Source organism: Amaranthus tricolor, chromosome 9 (genome assembly GCF_026212465.1).
Source record: "Amaranthus tricolor cultivar Red isolate AtriRed21 chromosome 9, ASM2621246v1, whole genome shotgun sequence".
Classification (NCBI taxonomy): domain Eukaryota; kingdom Viridiplantae; phylum Streptophyta; class Magnoliopsida; order Caryophyllales; family Amaranthaceae; genus Amaranthus; species Amaranthus tricolor.
Genome location: NC_080055.1, coordinates 18,428,332 through 18,447,593, shown reverse-complemented (window position 1 = coordinate 18,447,593; position 19,262 = coordinate 18,428,332). Strand labels below are relative to the sequence as shown.

Here is a 19,262-nt window from a genome sequence, read left to right as displayed (position 1 = left end):
TGTTACTTTGGATATCACCTTTATGTGATTTATGTTGTTAGATCATGTTCGCTACTAAGGGATAAACTCACATAAGGATTTAGACCCCGAATAATAAATTAATAGTAATGATAACTCCTTTTAAGGAGAAATTGGTTTGGGATACCCAATAGGGTTATAAAAAGAATACTTCGAATAAGAAGAAGTGGAAATAGGTACCCAAGAGGGTAATTTAGTCCCTATCGGCGGGGCTCTAATAAGGGCCAACATGGGGAAGTATGCATACTCTTAACCTTGGCGATCCCTTAAGAAATCAGGTAACATCTTGGTTGATAGTTGCCTTGGGATTAGCTCTCCCCTGTGTATTCTACCAAACTTATTATTAGAGCTAGAGATTAGTGAATTGGAGATAAGTTATTATACTCAATAAGTTAAACAGGAAATGATAAATTATATTAGAGCCTTTGTATGCTAGGTGGATTGTGATGTTAATTATTGTGTGTTGTTATGCATATTGGATATCTGCCTTTGATGAGTACTGTGTTCTGAAAACCTGCGATGATGTTGTCTTTGACGGCTAGCAGATTGCTTGCAGGCTGGGACATCAAGAATGAGGATTCTACCTTAACGTTTGAGACCTGCGAATATATCTTATTAGGTTTCGAAAGTTCAAAACTTTAATTTTGTTTTCGAAGGACTTTATTATGCTTTTTTTAGAGGCTCGAGAGGGATCTCGAGTTGTATGAGGATTTCATTCTAGCCTTGCTTTTATTTATCCATTGCCTTTAGTTTGATTACCGTAGTCTTTACCATCAGAACGAAACTCGTTTAGGGTGGAATGAGTCCTTGGACTTTTGAGTTTAAACTTTCTTTAATTGTTTGGATGCTTGGAGGACTATGACTTATGTAGAATTTCCTGGTTGTCTTTATTCGGGCCATTAAAATTTTCCCATAAAATCTTAGCGGATTCATGAAGTTGATAAATATCGAAAAGAGAGTCATGCATACTGTAGAGGATGTGTCCTCTACAAATGAAGTCATCGTTCTCTCACTTGTTGTATTTCCTTGCCTCCTTCAATGTCTCATCTTCCTTCTCTTCTGGTTTCAGAGTGCTTATCACATATGCCACATTGAGGGAAGTCAAGAGGATGAGCAGTTTCTTTTGCCATCTTCTGAATTCCACACCCAAAAAGTTGTCATGAAGTTTGAAGTGAATTTCTTAACGCTTGCCATAATCACAGAAATTATACTAATAAATTATTACAAACAATAGTGCCAAAATTAAACTACAAATACAAGTATGATCTTTGTAGTGTCTTATTTGTCTATTGCAATGTTCATGGACTCCTTGCTTGAATGATCAACAAAATAAATAACACGGCAGAGAAGAGTTTTTTGCAACGGTAACGTCACTTGGAAATCTTGATATAGATTGAACACGACTATAAGCTTTCCTATTGTAATATTTCCCCCACAAAGGTCTTGGGTTAAGATAATAGAAATTCACAGTGCGATATAATCAATCACTCCAACCGATTAGTACGAACCGATTGAACTAAATGATTATGTGTTGATGAAGAATCTAAAATCAGAAAGCTATAAACGAGTTTATAACTCTCTTTTATGTTTTAAGAGAATGAGAGAAAGAAAGAGTGAAAATCAGAAATAATGTACTAGATGTGTTTGATCTCCATGCACCCAAATCTATTTATAGAGTAATGTAGCATGATTCTATCCAAACCCATTCATCAATCAAACTGATGATTATCAGTTAATAATGACGTAAAACATTAGTTCATAACAACACAATGCTCCATGAAACAAAGTTTCGCATCACGAACAATTGCTTTGTTCCAAGGTGCTCGAACGAGCATTATAGGTGCTCAAACGAGCACATGCCTAGACCCTTTGATAGAATTTTTAAAACAAACTGATAGCACGAAACAAAAGTGCACGAATGAGCATAATAGTGCTTGAACGATTGCTCGAATAAGCAGATGGGTCAAACAAAGTGTTTTTGGTTCGTTTGTTATGTTCTTGCTTAGTTTATGCTTAAGCCATTTGGATATTGTCCTACATGCTCTAAATATTTAACAAAAACATTAGTTAGCTATTTCGGAGTTGGGTGTTTGAAAGATGAAAAAATGGAATTGGATTAGAGATTAGAGTCTTGGAAAATACTAATTAGTAAATACTATTAAACGTGGCCATTCTAATTTACAAGATACTTCCTCTATCCCTTTGAATTTGCATCATAGGAATCAAATAGTTCTCACATACTTAAGTCTTATAAAGAGAAAATACCTATTTTCCTCGCTTATCGCACTTAGTAGTCCCTCTTTGTCTTTTGTTACTGTAATTAAGATTAATTTTCTTTTTAAAAAACTTTTGGGCCCCTGCCCTAGGCGGCTGCGCTTGTTGATTACCTTTAAAGCGCTTAGATTTTTGGTTGAAACTTTAGAGCTAAAGTATGAATTTTAAAACCTATTTGGTTGCCCTTTAGGAAAAATTTTCTAGGAACCTTTGATGAAGTAAAGTTTCTTTTCTATTTCTCATCTTTGACTCGTTGTTATAAACAAACAAAGAATTGAGAAATTTTTAAAATTTATGTCCATTCTCATCCCTTAAGTTCTCCTACAAACAATCCCATAGGCCATAAAAGAATGTTTAAGATCTTATTTAACACTATAAAGTAAAAACATCTTATCCAAATACAAACAACTCATGACTCATCCTATATATCATCACGTTAAATTCTCAAAACTTTCCCAAAAAAACACTAGTCACAACTTATCAAAATTAATTAAAAACTAACAATTAACTGGTAAATCTTCTGATTTGGTATTCAGAGTTTTTCAAATCAAGATTCAAGGTTTACCAACGCATTTGACACCTATCAAATCCATCATCGTACAAGTTTCACGATTTTATTAGCATACTAATTACTATTTTAAAGCATTTTTCGACCCCATAATATCCTATAACGTCAATTTACCAATTTAAAACCTAAATTATTCGAATAATGGTTGAATTTTTTTAAAAACATAATTTATTATATTTTGAATTGTTAACATAAGACATCAAATTCAATACCTCATCCCGATTTTATCATTTATTTTTTATATCTAGTATTTTTGAAATATTTGGTATAATACAATTAATAAATTCTTATCAAATAAATTCTTAATAACAATTTGATCCTTTATAATAAAATTCATAAATTTCAAGATTAATTTTTCTCCTAAAGTTGTTTTATTATGATTTGATTAATATATTTTCTTCATATTTATAAGTTTTGCATGAAAACAAATTCATAACAATAAATAAAAGCACAATTTTTAATCAATAATAACATCTATTATAGATATAAATATTTCACCACTAAAACCATAATTTGAACATAAGTTATTTCATATTTGACCATGTCTACACAAGATTTTTAAAGGGTATTTATAAATATATTGTAAAAAAATAAAGCTTACAATTTCATAAAGGCCAGAAAGTGGGCAACAATACCAAGCAAAACCATTGCTTATCTGTTAAATCTTTTTGGGAGAATAGTGTGAATTTTTTTATTTATTAAGAAAGGTATGAAAATATTAAATGATATATACTTGAGAAAAGTAAGGATAGGATTAATTTTACGTATAAATATACCTTTATAAAGTAAAGAGTGGGTTACAAGAAAATCAACAATCATTCTCCCCTTATTGCCTCATAAAATAGGGGTTACAAAATCTTCAAAAAAAAAAAAAAAAAGAAAAAAAAAAGAGGGGGTTATTTAGGAAATCAACGATTAGTACCCAAGGAAATAATTGAGAATTAACGTCATTATTTTGGGTGTTGTATAGTATTGTGTTATTTAGGTGTGTGTTTTTTCTTCAATTAGTTGATAAGTGACTTTTAATCACTAAATAAACCGCAAATGGATGATCTATGTAATACAATCTCAAGATGTCCTAAAAAACTAATATTGGGTCAAGTCAATTTAATTTAGGAAAAAATTATCGTAAATAATAAAATATTTTGCTAAATTCTCTGTAATAGTACTAATTTTTGATTAACCATAAATAATATCAATTTAGAAGGGTGTTTCACTAGAATATCTCTAATATGTTAAAAATCAAACTATACGAGGTTATATGACAAAAAAAAAATTAGTTAATAAACCAAAATTGGTATTATTAAATAGAAATAACCCCCTAAGTTGATTGCTTCAAATGCAACAATATACTCAACTTCAATTGTAGAATGAGTTAAAATGCTCCGCTCGATACCTTCCCAATAAACAACACCATCATTCAATAAAAATGTAACAATATTGATGTCAAAAATCTTCTTTATTTGTTTGAAACCTAGCATCCATAGAACCCTTTACATAAAGTTATCTCCCTCAAAAACTAAGAACTTATCCATATTATTGTTAAAGGTACTCTGAGATGATCTTGATCGCTAACCAATGGTCATTACTAGGGAATGATTGTTATGTACTCATCTTGCTCAACACACACCAGACATCTAGTCAAGTACATACGATAACATACATGATGGTTCTAATAACTAAATCATATAGAATCTCGCTCGTCCTCTCTGGCCGTCATTAATTGACAGACATTGCTTCTTACAAAGAGACATGTCATGAGACATGGTAAGGAAAATTTTCTTAGTGTTTTTCATACTGAATCCTTCATGTCTATATCTCATGCAGCATTCAGCTAACAGCTTTTGACAGACAAGCAGTTATAAAGGCAAATTTCCAAAATGGAAATTTCAACGAAACTTATCATCGAACGAACCAACAACTATTCCACAACTTTAAGATATCAACAAATTCTTGACTCGAATATTCACCGTCGTAATCTAATCTTAGTGCTTTAATGGTCTTGCATATTATATTCTATAACTCATTATAAAATTCCTTTAATTTTTTAAAGGACTCGGACTTGTCCTTCATTAATTAGACATATCCAAATCTACTTAAACATTAGTAAAGGTTACGAAGCATCCATACCCCCTAGTTGAGGTACTCATAAAGCCACATATATCTAAATGCATTAGTCATAACGAAACACTAAGTCTTTCACTATGTCATGTCATGCTGTTGTAGTCATTCTTTTCAAGCTAACAAGGCTCACGTACTTTATATGATTAAAAATCAAATAAGTTTAAAAGTTATATTTATGAAACTTTTGGACGCATTTCTCATTTACATGTCCCAAACAACAAGTTCAAAGATAGTTTAACTAAAAACCATTGATTATAGTCTTTTAGTATATTTACGTGATAGATTACTCATTTAGATCTAGTATATAAAGACATTTATACAACAGCCTACATTATAGCAAAATTTGTCTTTGTAAATCAAAAAAGAACCACTCTTTATTAAAAAGGTAAAACTTTTAGAATCCAACACTAAAATTGAAATCAAATTTAGTTCATCAAAGAAGCACTATAACAATTTTTAACATTCAATAGATTTTCCAAAGGTAAAAATAAACATTAATATCCTACAGCTAAGGAAGCTACATTAACTCCATTTTTCATACATAGGTCAACTTCATCTCTAACAAGATCTCTAAATTTCTGCAATCGCAACACATGTCTACAAATGTGAGATCCACTACCAATATCTAATATCTAAACATTAGAGATATCAAAGTTCATATTTATCACAAAAATACATGGAGCAGAAACGATATTTTCATATTTTCATTATTCTTGTCCTTAAGGTATTTCAAATAATTTCATGTTTAATGACTCTTATTACTACAATTAGGCCTGTTCAACAACAATCGACCCACTTGATTCGAACCGTTGATCCGTATCATAAATGGCGAGTCATTTTTCTAAAAAATTATGAGTTATGGGTTGGGTATCCGACCCGCTTTAACCGGGTCTGGTGATGGGCCACTTGATAATTTTTAGCGGGTACCCGTTGACCCGTTATTAAAGGGGACAATTTTATTTTTAGGGTTTCAAATGAACCTCTGGCATTGAAGTTTCAAGATGCAACCAAACGGCCCAAACCTTCTTTCATTTCTTCACTTTGTTTCTACTTTCTAAGGGATCTGGCATTGCAATGAATACCTCTAAATTCTAAATACAACGGGGCTTTTGGTATCATGGGAAGTATAAAGTATTCTTAATGTCATTATTATTATTATTATTATTATTATTATTATTATTATTATATTATTATTATTATTATTATTATTAGAGTTGCTCAAGTTCACTTGAAGCCGAATGATAAGTCAATAAAGTCTATAAATGATCAGTCCCAGCAAGCAGCAAGTGCCTTGTTCAATTCATCATAATTTTCCTACAGAATGATTCTTGGAATAAGCTCATCAACAACATAATCATTGATTAGATTCTATTAAAAAAGGAAGCAAATTGAGAAAGTACTAATATAACAAGACGAAACAGAATATATAGCAACATGGCAAAGATACCTAAAATTATGCCTAAAAAAACTACAAATAAAATAGGGTATCCGGTGTCCCGATCCAATTTATTTGAGTACGCGAAATCTGGACACCCGGATAAATTGGACCGGGACACGGGCCGTTAAAATTGATACCTGACTAATCAAGTACTCAACTTTCCAGGTATTTGGGAAACTCTATTGCCTCTGAATTATAAAAAGCTTTAATCTTATGAAATGGGGATCCTTTTGATTCAGAAAAGTCATGAATTTATAATCCCCTTGAAAAATTCCAGAGGTTTTTTCTCCTTAAAATCCCTCGTTAACCTCTTCTTAATCCCTCAAATAAATTTATCAAAGTATTCAATTAAGTCTTCAGCACAGCAAATCTTGACCGAGACTGAGGAATCTCGACCAAGATTAGATAAATCTCGATCGAGATTAGAGGAAATTTGACCGAGACTTTAAATTATCTTTACAACAACTTTTACTTTAGTAGCAGTCTCGACCAAGATTAGGTCTTGAGTTGGGTAGTGAGTTTCCTTTGGAATCAGTCTCAATCGAGACTGAACTCTCGGCCGACATTAAAATAATCTCAACCGAGATTAAAATTTGGATTTGGCATAAGTTTTCACTGGAATTCAGTATTGAACGAGATGAAAAAAATCTCGATCGAGACTATAGAGCAAATTTTCCAGTGACGAAAAACTACTTATCTCACCTAACATTAAAGTCATTCTCAAACGAGATTAGTATCAACTAGGTTCAGAGGCTGCAATATTCCTTTGATTGTTTTCCATTTTTCATGATAGAACCCATGAGCCTCCATATGTCGTCCCTATTATGCAAATTTATTCTTTTGATGTTTGGTGGACTTCATAAAGGATCAAAATACCAAAACTTGCTTGAATGCATCCAAAAATACCCATTAAGACACCAATAGGTATACAACAATATATGCACCTATTCTAGCAAATATCCATCACTTTTATCTTTAAAACTTACTAATTATGTTCCCAATAAACCTTTAACAACAACAATAAGTGTAAAATCCTACAAGACTCTACATAGATATTGGTGGTTACCTTTCCAAGAACAGTTATTTCTGATTTTTCAGATATTCAAGACTTACTCTTGTTTACTTAAGGTTCAAAGAAATTGAGTTTTGTAGTTATATATATTATGATCATTATCATTACTCAATGAATATAACTCAATCGCAATCTCAATACGAAGTAAAATTCAATAAAATATGCAAAAATAAGCTAAACTTGGATCCGATCCTAGATCCAAAAGATCCATGATTACGAATCTGAGTCTAGAATAATTAGACCAGCAGATTTGGATCTAGGTCTTCCATTATGAAAACGAATTTGAATTCGGATCCATCTGAACCAGGTCCAGATCCGACCCATTGACATCAATAACTCCATTTAATCAATTAAAAGTTGTTAGTTGGCAGGTATCATTTTATTGAAATTAATGATTATACCAACCCTTAAATAAATCATTGCTAATAAGACAACTACTTCGATTTAGCCATACTTAAATTAAATCAAATTAAAATTAAGAAAAATTAGTTGAATAGCCAAATTAATCTAGCGATGAATTTTGTAACAAATTAATTTTCTAAGTCTGACAACAATGTAGTCGCACCTCCGCCCAAACCGAACTCTCTAAACTAGCCGTTCTGCTACTTATCCCTCCCATGCCTTAAACGCTGCGTACTCCTCAGTCCTCCCATTCTCTCTTATAATCCTATCTCTTTCTGACGAGTACAAGTCCAACTAAACCCATCCGAGTCAACTCGTATCCTCAAATCGTTCTCGACCTTTGTCTATCACCCTCAAAGTTCGTATCCCTAGTTTTTATTTCTAATTTATGACGATCCTGATGTTTTGATGTCGTATCGAGGGAGATAGTCAGGGTTATGGAATCTGATGGTAGCGAATTTAGAATGAGAGGCTCTTCATTTATGATTTTGAAATTTTGCAAAATACGAAGTACTTTTTACTTGATTGAAGCATGAAGATGTTGCTGCTGGTTGAATTCCTTTTGACAACGTTTCTAATATTCATGTAGAGCTTGGTCTCTTGTTTCTCAAGTGTCCATTTCAGGTTTGAATTTTCTTTTTCCATTTATTTTTTCAATTTAGGGGTTCATGCATCCTCATTGCTTTATTTCTATGAACTAGACTTTTTTTTTTAATTTAATGTTTTTGGTTTATTTTAACCTAATTCTTTTGAGGTCGTTGGCTTGTGGGGGATGAAGACCAGTAAAAGTTTCTTAATTAGTAAAAATATCATTAATCTAAACACCATAGGGTCGACTATATGAATCAACAGAGATCGTTGTTAACAAAGTATTAGATATAAGACAAGTATATATGTTATTTATAAAATTTTAGATTTTGATTTTGTATTTTGTGCTGCCTGCGCATGAGACCTTGAGGGAGTATACATGAAAGCAAAATTCGATGAATGGGATTTGTTCCTTTGAGCTTAATTGCACTTGGGTTGCACTTTTTCTGATCTTTCCATTTATATCTGTAATGATTTTACTTTATACATGAAAGTCAAAGTGCAAGCAATGCTTGGTGTTCTGGATCTGGTTATATTATCTTTCAATTAGCTAAATTTAGGTGGAGGAAACTTGAGTTGGGGTTATGTTATAGGACAAACAAGAGAGCTCACTCAAAAGACTAGCCTATTAGGTGAGAGAGCTTATTTGTCTAAACCGCACACCAATTGCACTTTAAAACCGATGTGGGACAATTCTCATGCCTTGCAATGAACCATAACATGTTATTATTTAGATTGATGAATTATACTCTTTAATTTCTTGCAATGGTCAATGGTGGACATTTTTTCTTAGGAAGATCATGCTTTATGTTGTGGAGGCTAGACAACAAGTGTTTCCCAATGTGTCTTTAGAGAAAGATCAATGGCCATTAACAACCGTTGTTTCTTGTTCCACCCTTTTTGGGGTGTTCGTGCACATGAATCATTGTTGAAAATTATGGCTCTTTACTTTCCACCTTTTTAATGGCTTCCAGGAGAGAATGGTTAGAGAAGTTACTCATTGTTCCTAGATTCAGTATATGACTCTTTCAACGAATCATACCATGTGAGTGCGAAAAGGTGACAAATTAATTGTGGTTGAAACAACACATTGATCTCATTAGGATGTAGTTTCTCATGATGGTAGTTTCTCACTTGGGATTGAATCAACTTAAGCTTTGGATTTATGAGGTGCAAGGCGCACCAAAGCGCAAAAAGTCATTTTCTTTGAGGCGCAAAGCGCAAGCTGAAGGGGTGGAGTTTTTGTATGCGAGGCGCACAATTTTGCTAAACAGCTTGAAAATCAATTGTAAAATATATCTAATACTTAAAGCAACATGAAATTCATATTGTAATCAATCATCAATAAAATATACTAATGAAGAAACGACTTAAAACACGTGTCACACTATCATTAAAATTTTTCCCGCCATTATCTATTATTGACAGAGAAACTTTTGATATTTGACTACATATTTAGGAAACAATTAACACATGTAATATTTATTGATTGACTATTCTATATGTGATGATCTATTAAAATACTATATTTCCTTATATAAATCAAAAAAATATACATGAAAATCTTTATTTTAACTTAGATAATAAATCATCATGATATAATGATATAATGATATAATGAATAAACTAATTAATTTGACTATTTTTTTGAACTATCCTCCTTTTTATCTATCATAATTAAAGACTTTTTAAATTTTATTTATCTCAATTATCAATAATTACTATGAGCATAGTAATTTTAATATTGTTATATAGTAAATTATTTATTCACTTTGATAATAATAATATCATAACAAATATAAAGATTTAATAATTAAGTTTATATTGTAAATGACTTAATTTTAAAAAATAATATCATTATACATATCACTAAATATTTATAGCATCCGTGTTTTATACAGGAATCTATCTAGTAAATATATAAGTAAGATCTAATACACTAATTTAGCACATGAAGTCATACCATAAATCAATATATCGAGAATATAGTTTTGAGTTAACAAAAAAAACAAAAACTAAAACAAACATAAAAGTGAAAGTAAAAAGTGGGTTTTGATGGTTAAAATGTTTTGTGACACTCTTTTTAAAGTAACACACAAAAAATCAAATCAGAATCATCTTCCTCATAAGCATCTTCACCATCTCTTATGTAGTTCTTATTATCACTAATATCCTCTTCTTCCTCCTCATCGTCATCATAAAAAATAACAAAGGAATATCTATATAATATAGTGAAGAGAGAAGAAAAAAGAAAAGAAAAGAGAAGAAACAGGGAATAGGTGATAGTTGAGAAGAGAAGAAGAAAAGAGAAAGGAGAAAAGAAGAAAATAAAAGAGAAGAAGAGAAGAAAAGAAGAAAGAAGAAGAGAATGTACCTGAAGGGGTGGACTGCACTCAGCGAGTGGCAAACGACGAGTGCTGACAGCCACCGGCGAGCTGTAGAGGAAGCGTTTTAGGAAAATATCGTGAGGCGAGAGAGGCGACACAAATGCGTGCCTCTAGGCTGCCTCTTGTTCCGCGCTACGGCTTGATGATTGAGGAGCCTCGGGGGCACTTTCCAAACAAAGGTTATAAGCAGCATATTAACGTACCAAATTTTAGTAAACATGATGATTGATAGCTATGAATAATGTCAGAACCTTATTTCCAAACATATGGAGTCAGTTTTTTTTCAATAATACCTGCTAGATTTTTCTAATTTACTTGATATACTTGATGATATTGGAGGTTATGGATATGTTCTAGTAGTGATCTGCTTGCAAGTTACATGTTAGGTCGTGATAATTCGTCATATAATCACCCCGTGGGCCCACTAGTTTGGACACACCCATAGGCACCCATGGTCTCGCCCACAAACCCACCGATAATGAACGTTGACTTGCGTACACATTTGGTGAGGTTAACTCTTTCTCAAAATTATATGTTATGAAGAGCATTACCCATCAAACATTTACATGTTTACAATCCACTATTATAGTGATGTGTGATTTTCCTTACATGTGAAGTACTTCTAGCATTACAATAAATGGGATGATCATTACTTATATTGAAAAGATATCAATGGTTCCAAGTGAGATTTTCTTTCAGTTTCATAATCTGCTCTATTTTCTTGAGAGGAAAATGCACTTTATTTATTTGTTTATTAGAGCCCCTTATTTTCAATGGTTTTGAAAACCTTCAAGTTAGTCAAAGTGAAAACTCATGGATCGTATTGCTACAAACTTACAATAAAACCTTTACCACCTGTTGCAGTGAGTCTTTCGAGATTTTTTTCCTTCAAATAAATAGGTTTAGTCATTGATGTCTTCTCTACAATTTATTTGGTGATCTTGCTAAGAACCACACTTTGGAGATCATCTAGATTATTTTAGTTTCAATTTATTTGGTTATCTTGTTAAGAACCAGACATTGGGTCATCTAGATTGTTCTAGTTTCCATTATGTTCCTTTGCACTAGTGAGGTTAGGACACCGGCATGGTCTCACCTGATGAAATTGTCTTGGTCATAGGAAAAAATTGTGGATGTCATCGCGATTGTAGCAATAGTTGCGATGCTAAAAAGCCCGCGGTAGTCCACACACTACAAAAGAAATAACAAATTGCGACAACACATTGCGTCGCCCTTTGATAGCTAAATGGTCAAAAAGTGGGTCGGGCGACGGGAACCAGCGGGTCGCCTTTTCGTTTGTCGCTAAATTTAATGTGGACGCCATGCCCTCACCAACTTTTCAGATACCAAGGGGCGACTACTTGGCGACGACCGCCGCTCGCCAAAAGCAGTCTGACATGGCGACAAAAACTCTCCTCGCCAAATCTCTCGCCAGCAGAAGGCGACCAACCTGCAACCAACCTTTTGTCGCCATCTCACGCCAGCCTTAGGCGACCAACCTGCGACCAAAAGTTCGTCTCCATCTGGGCGAAAACTTTTTCCTAGTCATTCCGTGGCCTGGCTTAGGCGACCATGCCTTCGTCGCCATGTGGTTGCCAAGAAACAGCAGATTTTTCAATTCGCATTATATATATATATATATATATATATATATATATATATATATATATATATATATATATATATATATGTATATATATTATATTTGTATATATTTTATATTTGGTGTAATATTAAGATTAAAATATATGCACATAAAACAAATAAATAAAAATAAAGAGCTAGGACATATTATATATAAAACAAAAGTTTATTTACAAAGTCACAAAAATTACATATATTTAATCATTGATTAGGTGGAGGTGGAGGAGGGGGTTGATGCAAATTGAGATGCGATTGAATAAATTTCAAAAAGAGTTCTCGTTCTCTTTGTATTTGTTCAGTCAGCCTTTGGTGAGTCTCATAGGCAGTCTGAGCATTTCCCATTCGTATCGCTTCCCATAATCGATTGTTGAACTCCAGTTGCCGTGCTTCGAAATTCGCAAACCTTTGTTGAATTATGGCATCATAATCTGGTTGTGCAGGCTGAGAAGACGGAATATCCGTTGGCTCAGGTGAATAAATAATTTGGGAGGCGGACCCAACCCCAAATACCTCTTTGTTTTTTGTGCTTGATCCGCTTTCTATATTTTTTATAGCATCCAATCAAATTTCACTTGGGTTGCGGGTTGGATGCTCCTCCATTAAAGCACGATATTCATCCTTCAATAAAACAAAGAAATCAATAACAAATAAACAAAGTATTAATCGATACTTAAAAAAAAAAAAAAACAAGTTTAAAAGATTATTACGTTAACTTTTTGTAACTTGATATTAGTCAATTGGGAACAATCCCTAGTTTCGGTGTCAAAGACCCCATGTGTTCGTGTAAATATTTCATAGGCTGTGAGTCTTTGACCTCTCGATTGTTCCTGAAATATTAAAAAAAAAACGTTTTAAAATTAAACAAAAGATAATAAACCCATTCAATATAATACTACTTAATTAGCTAAATACTCACCAAATCATGCATTGTTCTGGCGTGCGGGACTGAGCCACCTATATAGGTGGCTTAAGCTTTGTCTCTTCCTCCACGTCGATTGGAGGAATTCCTAGCCGAAACAGTTTTATTATCTGGGCGTTCCCAATCAGCTTTCCATCGCGCCCAAGTCTCATTATCGATGGAAGAGGGTTTAAAATCAGGCTTGTTTTTCAACGTCCTACGCCATTTGAAAAGCATATCCGCATAGCGCTTTGCGGCTTTTTCCTCCCATTACCTCCGAACGAAATGTTCGAGGCGAGGGTCCCATTTGTATTGTTACTAAATACATATACGTTTCATCAAATAAAATACTTAAAATAATGTCTATATAATAGGTCTGAAAATAAACAATTAGATAATAATTATATCTTAAATTCATTAAAATAAAAATCTTTCGTGGGTTTGGTGACACCCTTCCTATTACTACCTTCAACATCTTAAAGGTTGCCCTTATTTTTGAAGCAATGATATTACCGGATATCAGTTGAAATCTTATAATAATTAACAAAATTAGTTTACAATGAAATTTTAATAATGAAAAAATATTAATGATAATAAGATTATAAAAAAATTACTTGTTTATGGTTGGTAGCCATGGAAGATTCGGACGAGGATCGTCTCTATCGTCCTCTTCCATATTATTTATGGAATCACTTAGAGTATTTTCATTACTCCCATGAACTTGGTTATTGTTTTCTTCATCGCTATTGTCATCGTTGCTAGTTGACATATTATTCAACAAGATGTCGCTAGTCCAATCATTAGGGTCGCTGCTCATTTTGCCTATAATATTTATTTCAAACCCTAATATTATTTTCAACTAAAATCAATCTCATCAATACCATAAAATGTCCCAATTGACATATTCTACCACTAATATTCAAGTAAACTAACATTTCTACCTACGTAATGAATATTATCACCCCAAACAAAACATTTCTACGTATAGTATTAAAGTAATTCGAAAATTACATTTAAAAATAACAAAAAAAAAAACTTGGAAAAAATAACATTAACCATGCTCAAGTTATACCATAATTCGAAAATATAAAAAAAAACATAAAAAATTTCAAAACCAAATAATAACATCATATTAAAAATAAATTACTCCATAATTCCAAAATTACATTTTAAATAAAAAAAATCTGAAAAAATATAACATAAAACACGCTCAAAGTACCATAATTCGAAAATATCATTTACAATATGAAAAAAGAAAAAACTGAAAAAAAAATAAGCACTAAACATGGTTTAAAAATGTCATTATTCGAAAATATAAAAAAAAAAACCTAAAAATATGTCAAAAATAACATAAAATAAAAACAACTATAATTCGGAAATTACATTTAAAATTAACAAAAAAAAAAACTTGGCAAAAAAATAACATTAAACATGCTCAAGTTATACCATAATTCGAAAATATAAAAAAACACATAAAAAATGACGAAACAAAATAATAACATTAGATGAAAAATAAATTACTCCATCATTCGAAAATTACATTTAAAATTAAAAAAATATGAAAATTATAACATTAAACATGCTCAAAATATACCATAATTCGAAAATATCATTTACAATACAAAAAATGGAAAAAAATCACACTAAACATAGTCAAAATATACCATAATTCGAGAATATATAAAAAAAAACATAAAAATATGTCGAAAATAACATAAAATAATGACAACCATAATTCGAAAATTAAATTTAAGATTAACAAAAAAAAACTTGGCAAAAAAATAACATTAAACATGCTCAAGTTATACCATAATTCGAAAATATAAAAAAAAACATATAAAAAATGACGAAACAAAATAATAACATTAGATCAAAAATAAATTACTCCATAATTCGAAATTTACATTTAAAATTAAAAAAATCTGAAAATTATAACATTAAACATGCTCAAAATATAACATAAATCGAAAATATCATTTACAATACAAAAAGATAGAAAAAAATCACACTAAACATGGTCAAAATATATCATAATTCGACATTATAAAAAAAACATAAAAATATGTCGAAAATAACATAAAATAATGACAACCATTATTCGAAAATTAAATTTAAGAATAACAAAATAAAACTTGGAACAAAATAACATTGAACATGCTCAAATTATACCATAATTTGAAAATATAAAAAAAAACATACATAATTCAACATAAACATAATGAAATAACATGAAAAAACAAATGTTGAAGATGACAAGGTACTACATAATTCGAAATCAAACATAAAAAAAAGACATTCAAACATAATTTATCATCATAATCATCAAGAAATAAAAAAAATTCAAAAAAATAAACAATAAACACTAACCTTTTAGTAAGAAGATGAGAATTTTAGAGTTGAAGATGAATAGTAACCACAAGATGATGAGGATGAGGTTAAGGGAGAAAAGAAAATTAGTAGAGAATGAGATTAATGGAGTGAGTAGATGAAGAGGGGTAGAGAAGATAGAAAGAAAATGAAGAAGTATAGGGTTATGATTGTAGGAAATGAGAAATTAGGGCAAAACATTACCTTTTTTCTTCGAAAATTGGCGACCACAGGCTCCCGTTGCTGGTCCGTTGCCATTTGTTTGAAATGACAGGGGTTTGACTTTTCGGATTTAGTAAAGGGAGAAGAAAAAAAGAAAAGAAAAGAGAAGAAACAGGGAATAGGTGACAGTTGAGAAGAGAAGAAGAAAAAAGTCAAAACCTTTGTCGTTTCAAACAAATGGCGACGAAAAAAGGTAATGTTTTGCCCTAATTTCTCATTTCCTACAATCATAACCTTATACTTTGATGTTATTTCATGATGTTTATGTTGAATTATGTATGTTTTTTTTTATATTTTCGAATTATGGTATAATTTGAGCATGTTTAATGTTATTTTGTTCCAAGTTTTTTGTTATTTTTAAATTTAATTTTCGAATTATGGTTGTCATTATTTTATGTTATTTTCGACATATTTTTATGTTTTTTTTTATATTCTCGAATTATGGTATATTTTGACTATGTTTAGTGTGTTTTTTTTTTCATTTTTTTGTATTGTAAATGATATTTTCGAATTATGGTATATTTTGAGCATGTTTAATGTTATAATTTTCAGATTCTTTAATTTTAAATGTAATTTTCGAATTATGGAGTAACTTATTTTTCATCCAATGTTATTATTTTGTTTCGTCATTTTTTATGTGTTTTTTTTATATGTTCGAATTATGGTATAACTTGAGCATGTTTAATGTTATTTTTTTGCCAAGTTTTTTTTTGTTAATTTTAAATGTAATTTTAGAATTATGGTTGTTTTTATTTTATGTTATTTTTGACATATTTTTATGTTTTTTTTTATTTTCGAATAATGACATTTTTAAACCATGTTTAGTGCTTATTTTTTTCAGTTTTTTCTTTTTTCATATTGTAAATGATATTTTCGAATTATGGTATACTTTGAGCGTGTTTTATGTTATATTTTTTCAGATTTTTTTTATTTAAAATGTAAATTTGGAATTATGGAGTAATTTATTTTTAATATGATATTATTTTGTTTTGAAATTTTTTTATGTTTTTTTTTTATATTTTCGAATTATGGTATAACTTGAGCATGGTTAATGTTATTTTTTCCAAGTTTTTTTTTGTTATTTTTAAATGTAATTTTTGAATTACTTTAATACTATACGTAGAAATGTTTTGTTTGGGGTGATAATATTCATTACGTAGGTAGAAATGTTAGTTTACTTGAATATTAGTGGTAGAATATGTCAATTGGGACATTTTATGGTATTGATGAGATTGATTTTAGTTGAAAATAATATTAGGGTTTGAAATAAATATTATAGGCAAAATGAGCAGCGACCCTAATGATTGGACTAGCGACATCTTGTTGAATAATATGTCAACTAGCAACGACGACAATAGCGATGAAGAAAACAATAATTAAGTTCATGGGAGTAATGAAAATACTCTAAGTGATTCCATAAATAATATGGAAGAGGACGATGGAGACGATCCTCGTCCGAATCTTCCATGGCTACCAACGATAAACAAGTAATTTTTTTTATAATCTTATTATCATTAATATTTTTTCATTATTTAAATTTCATTGTAAACTAATTTTGTTAATTATTATAAGATTTCATCTGATATCCGGGAATATCATTGCTTCAAAAATAAGGGCAACCTTTAAGATGTTGAAGGTAGTAATAGGAAGAGTGTCACCAAACCCACGAAAGATTTTTATTTTAATGAATTTAAGATATAATTATTATCTAATTGTTTATTTTCAGACCTATTATATATACATTATTTTAAGTATTTTATTTGATGAAACGTATATGTATTTAGAAACAATACAAATGGGACCCTCGCTTCTAACATTTCGTTCGGAGGTAATGGGAGGAAGCCGCAAAGCGCTATGCAGATATGCTTTTCAAATGGCGCATGACGTTTAAAAACAAGCCTGATTTTAAACCCCGTTCCATCGATAATGAGACTTGGGCGCGATGGAAAGCTGACTGGGAACGCCCAGATAATAAAACTGTTCCGGCTAGGAATTCCTCCAATCGACGTGGAGGAAGAAACAAAGCTTAAGCCACCCATATAGGTGGCTCAGTCCCGCACGCCAGAACAATGCATGATTTGGTGAGTATTTAGTTAATTAAGTAGTATTATATTGAATTGGTTTATTATCTTTTGTTTAATTTTAAATCGTTTTTTTTAATATTTCAGGAACAATCGAAAGGTCAAAGACTCACAGCCTATGAAATATTTACACGAACACATGAGGTCTTTGACACTAAAACTGGGGATTGTTCCCAATGGACTAATATCAAGTCACAAAAAGTTAACGTAATAATCTTTTAAACTTGTTTATTTCTTTTTTTTAAGTATCAATTAATACTTTGTTTATTTGTAATTGATTTCTTTGTTTTATTGAAGGATGAATATCGTGCTTTAATAGAGGAGCATCCAACCCGCAACCCAAGTGAAATTTGGTTGGATGCTATAAAAAATGTAGAAAGCGGGTCAAGCACAAAAAACAAAGAGGTATTTGGGGTTGGGTTCGCCTCCCAAATTATTTATCCACCTGAGCCAACGGATATTCCGTCTTATCAACCTGCACAACCTGATTATAATGCCATCATTCAACAAAGGTTTGCGGATTTAGAAGCACAGCAAATGGAGTTTAACAATCGATTGTGGGAAGCGGTACGAATGGGAAATACTCAGACTGCCTATGAGACTCACCAAAGGCTGACTGAACAAATCCAAAGAGAATGAGAACTCTTTTTGAAATTTATTCAATCGCATCTCAATTTGCATCAACCCCCTCCTCCACCTCCTCCTAATCAATGATTAAATATACGTAATTTTTGTGGCTTTGTAAATAAACTTTTGTTTTATATATAATATGTCCTAGCTCTTTATTTTTATTTATTTGTTTTATGTGCATATATTTTAATCTTAATATTACAACAAATAATATATATATATATATATATATATATATATATATATATATATATATATATATATATATATATATATATATATAATGCGAATTGAAAAATCTGTTGTTTCTTGGCGACCACATGGCGACGAAGGCATGGTCGTCCAAGCCAGGCGACGGAATGGCTAGGAAAAAGTTTTTTCCCAGATGGCGACAAATATTTGGTCACAGGTTGGTCGCCTAAGGCTGGCGAGAGATTTGGCGAGGAGAGTTTTCGTCGCCATGTCAGACTGCTTTTGGCGAGCGGCGGTCGTCGCCATGTGGTCGCCCCTTGGTATCTGAAACGTTGGCGAGGGCATGGTGTCCACTTT

At 31.3% G+C, this 19,262-nt stretch overlaps 1 protein-coding gene across 2 annotated transcripts; it reads left to right on the top strand.

The window, feature by feature from the left end:
• Positions 1 to 8,032: 8,032 nt before the first annotated feature.
• On the top strand, positions 8,033 to 18,918 carry LOC130824578 (uncharacterized). 2 transcript variants are annotated; one of them, XM_057689638.1, is made up of 5 exons: positions 8,033 to 8,520; positions 17,282 to 17,489; positions 17,787 to 18,083; positions 18,171 to 18,290; positions 18,381 to 18,895. In XM_057689638.1, exons 3-5 carry the CDS (start codon positions 18,072 to 18,074, stop codon positions 18,720 to 18,722), a joined length of 474 nt encoding a protein of 157 aa, XP_057545621.1. In that variant the 5' UTR covers positions 8,033 to 8,520; positions 17,282 to 17,489; positions 17,787 to 18,071; the 3' UTR covers positions 18,723 to 18,895. The 2 variants fall into 2 exon arrangements, with proteins under 2 accessions (XP_057545621.1, XP_057545619.1); XM_057689636.1 differs by lacking the exon at positions 17,282 to 17,489 and having other exon boundaries at positions 18,381 to 18,918.
• The last annotated feature ends 344 nt before the right edge of the window (positions 18,919 to 19,262 follow it).

Excerpts from the sequence above, each read along its gene's own strand:
- LOC130824578 (XM_057689636.1), top strand. Across the intron at positions 18,291-18,380 it reads TCAAGTCACAAAAAGTTAAC|GATGAATATCGTGCTTTAAT; the intron begins GTAATAATCTTT and ends GTTTTATTGAAG.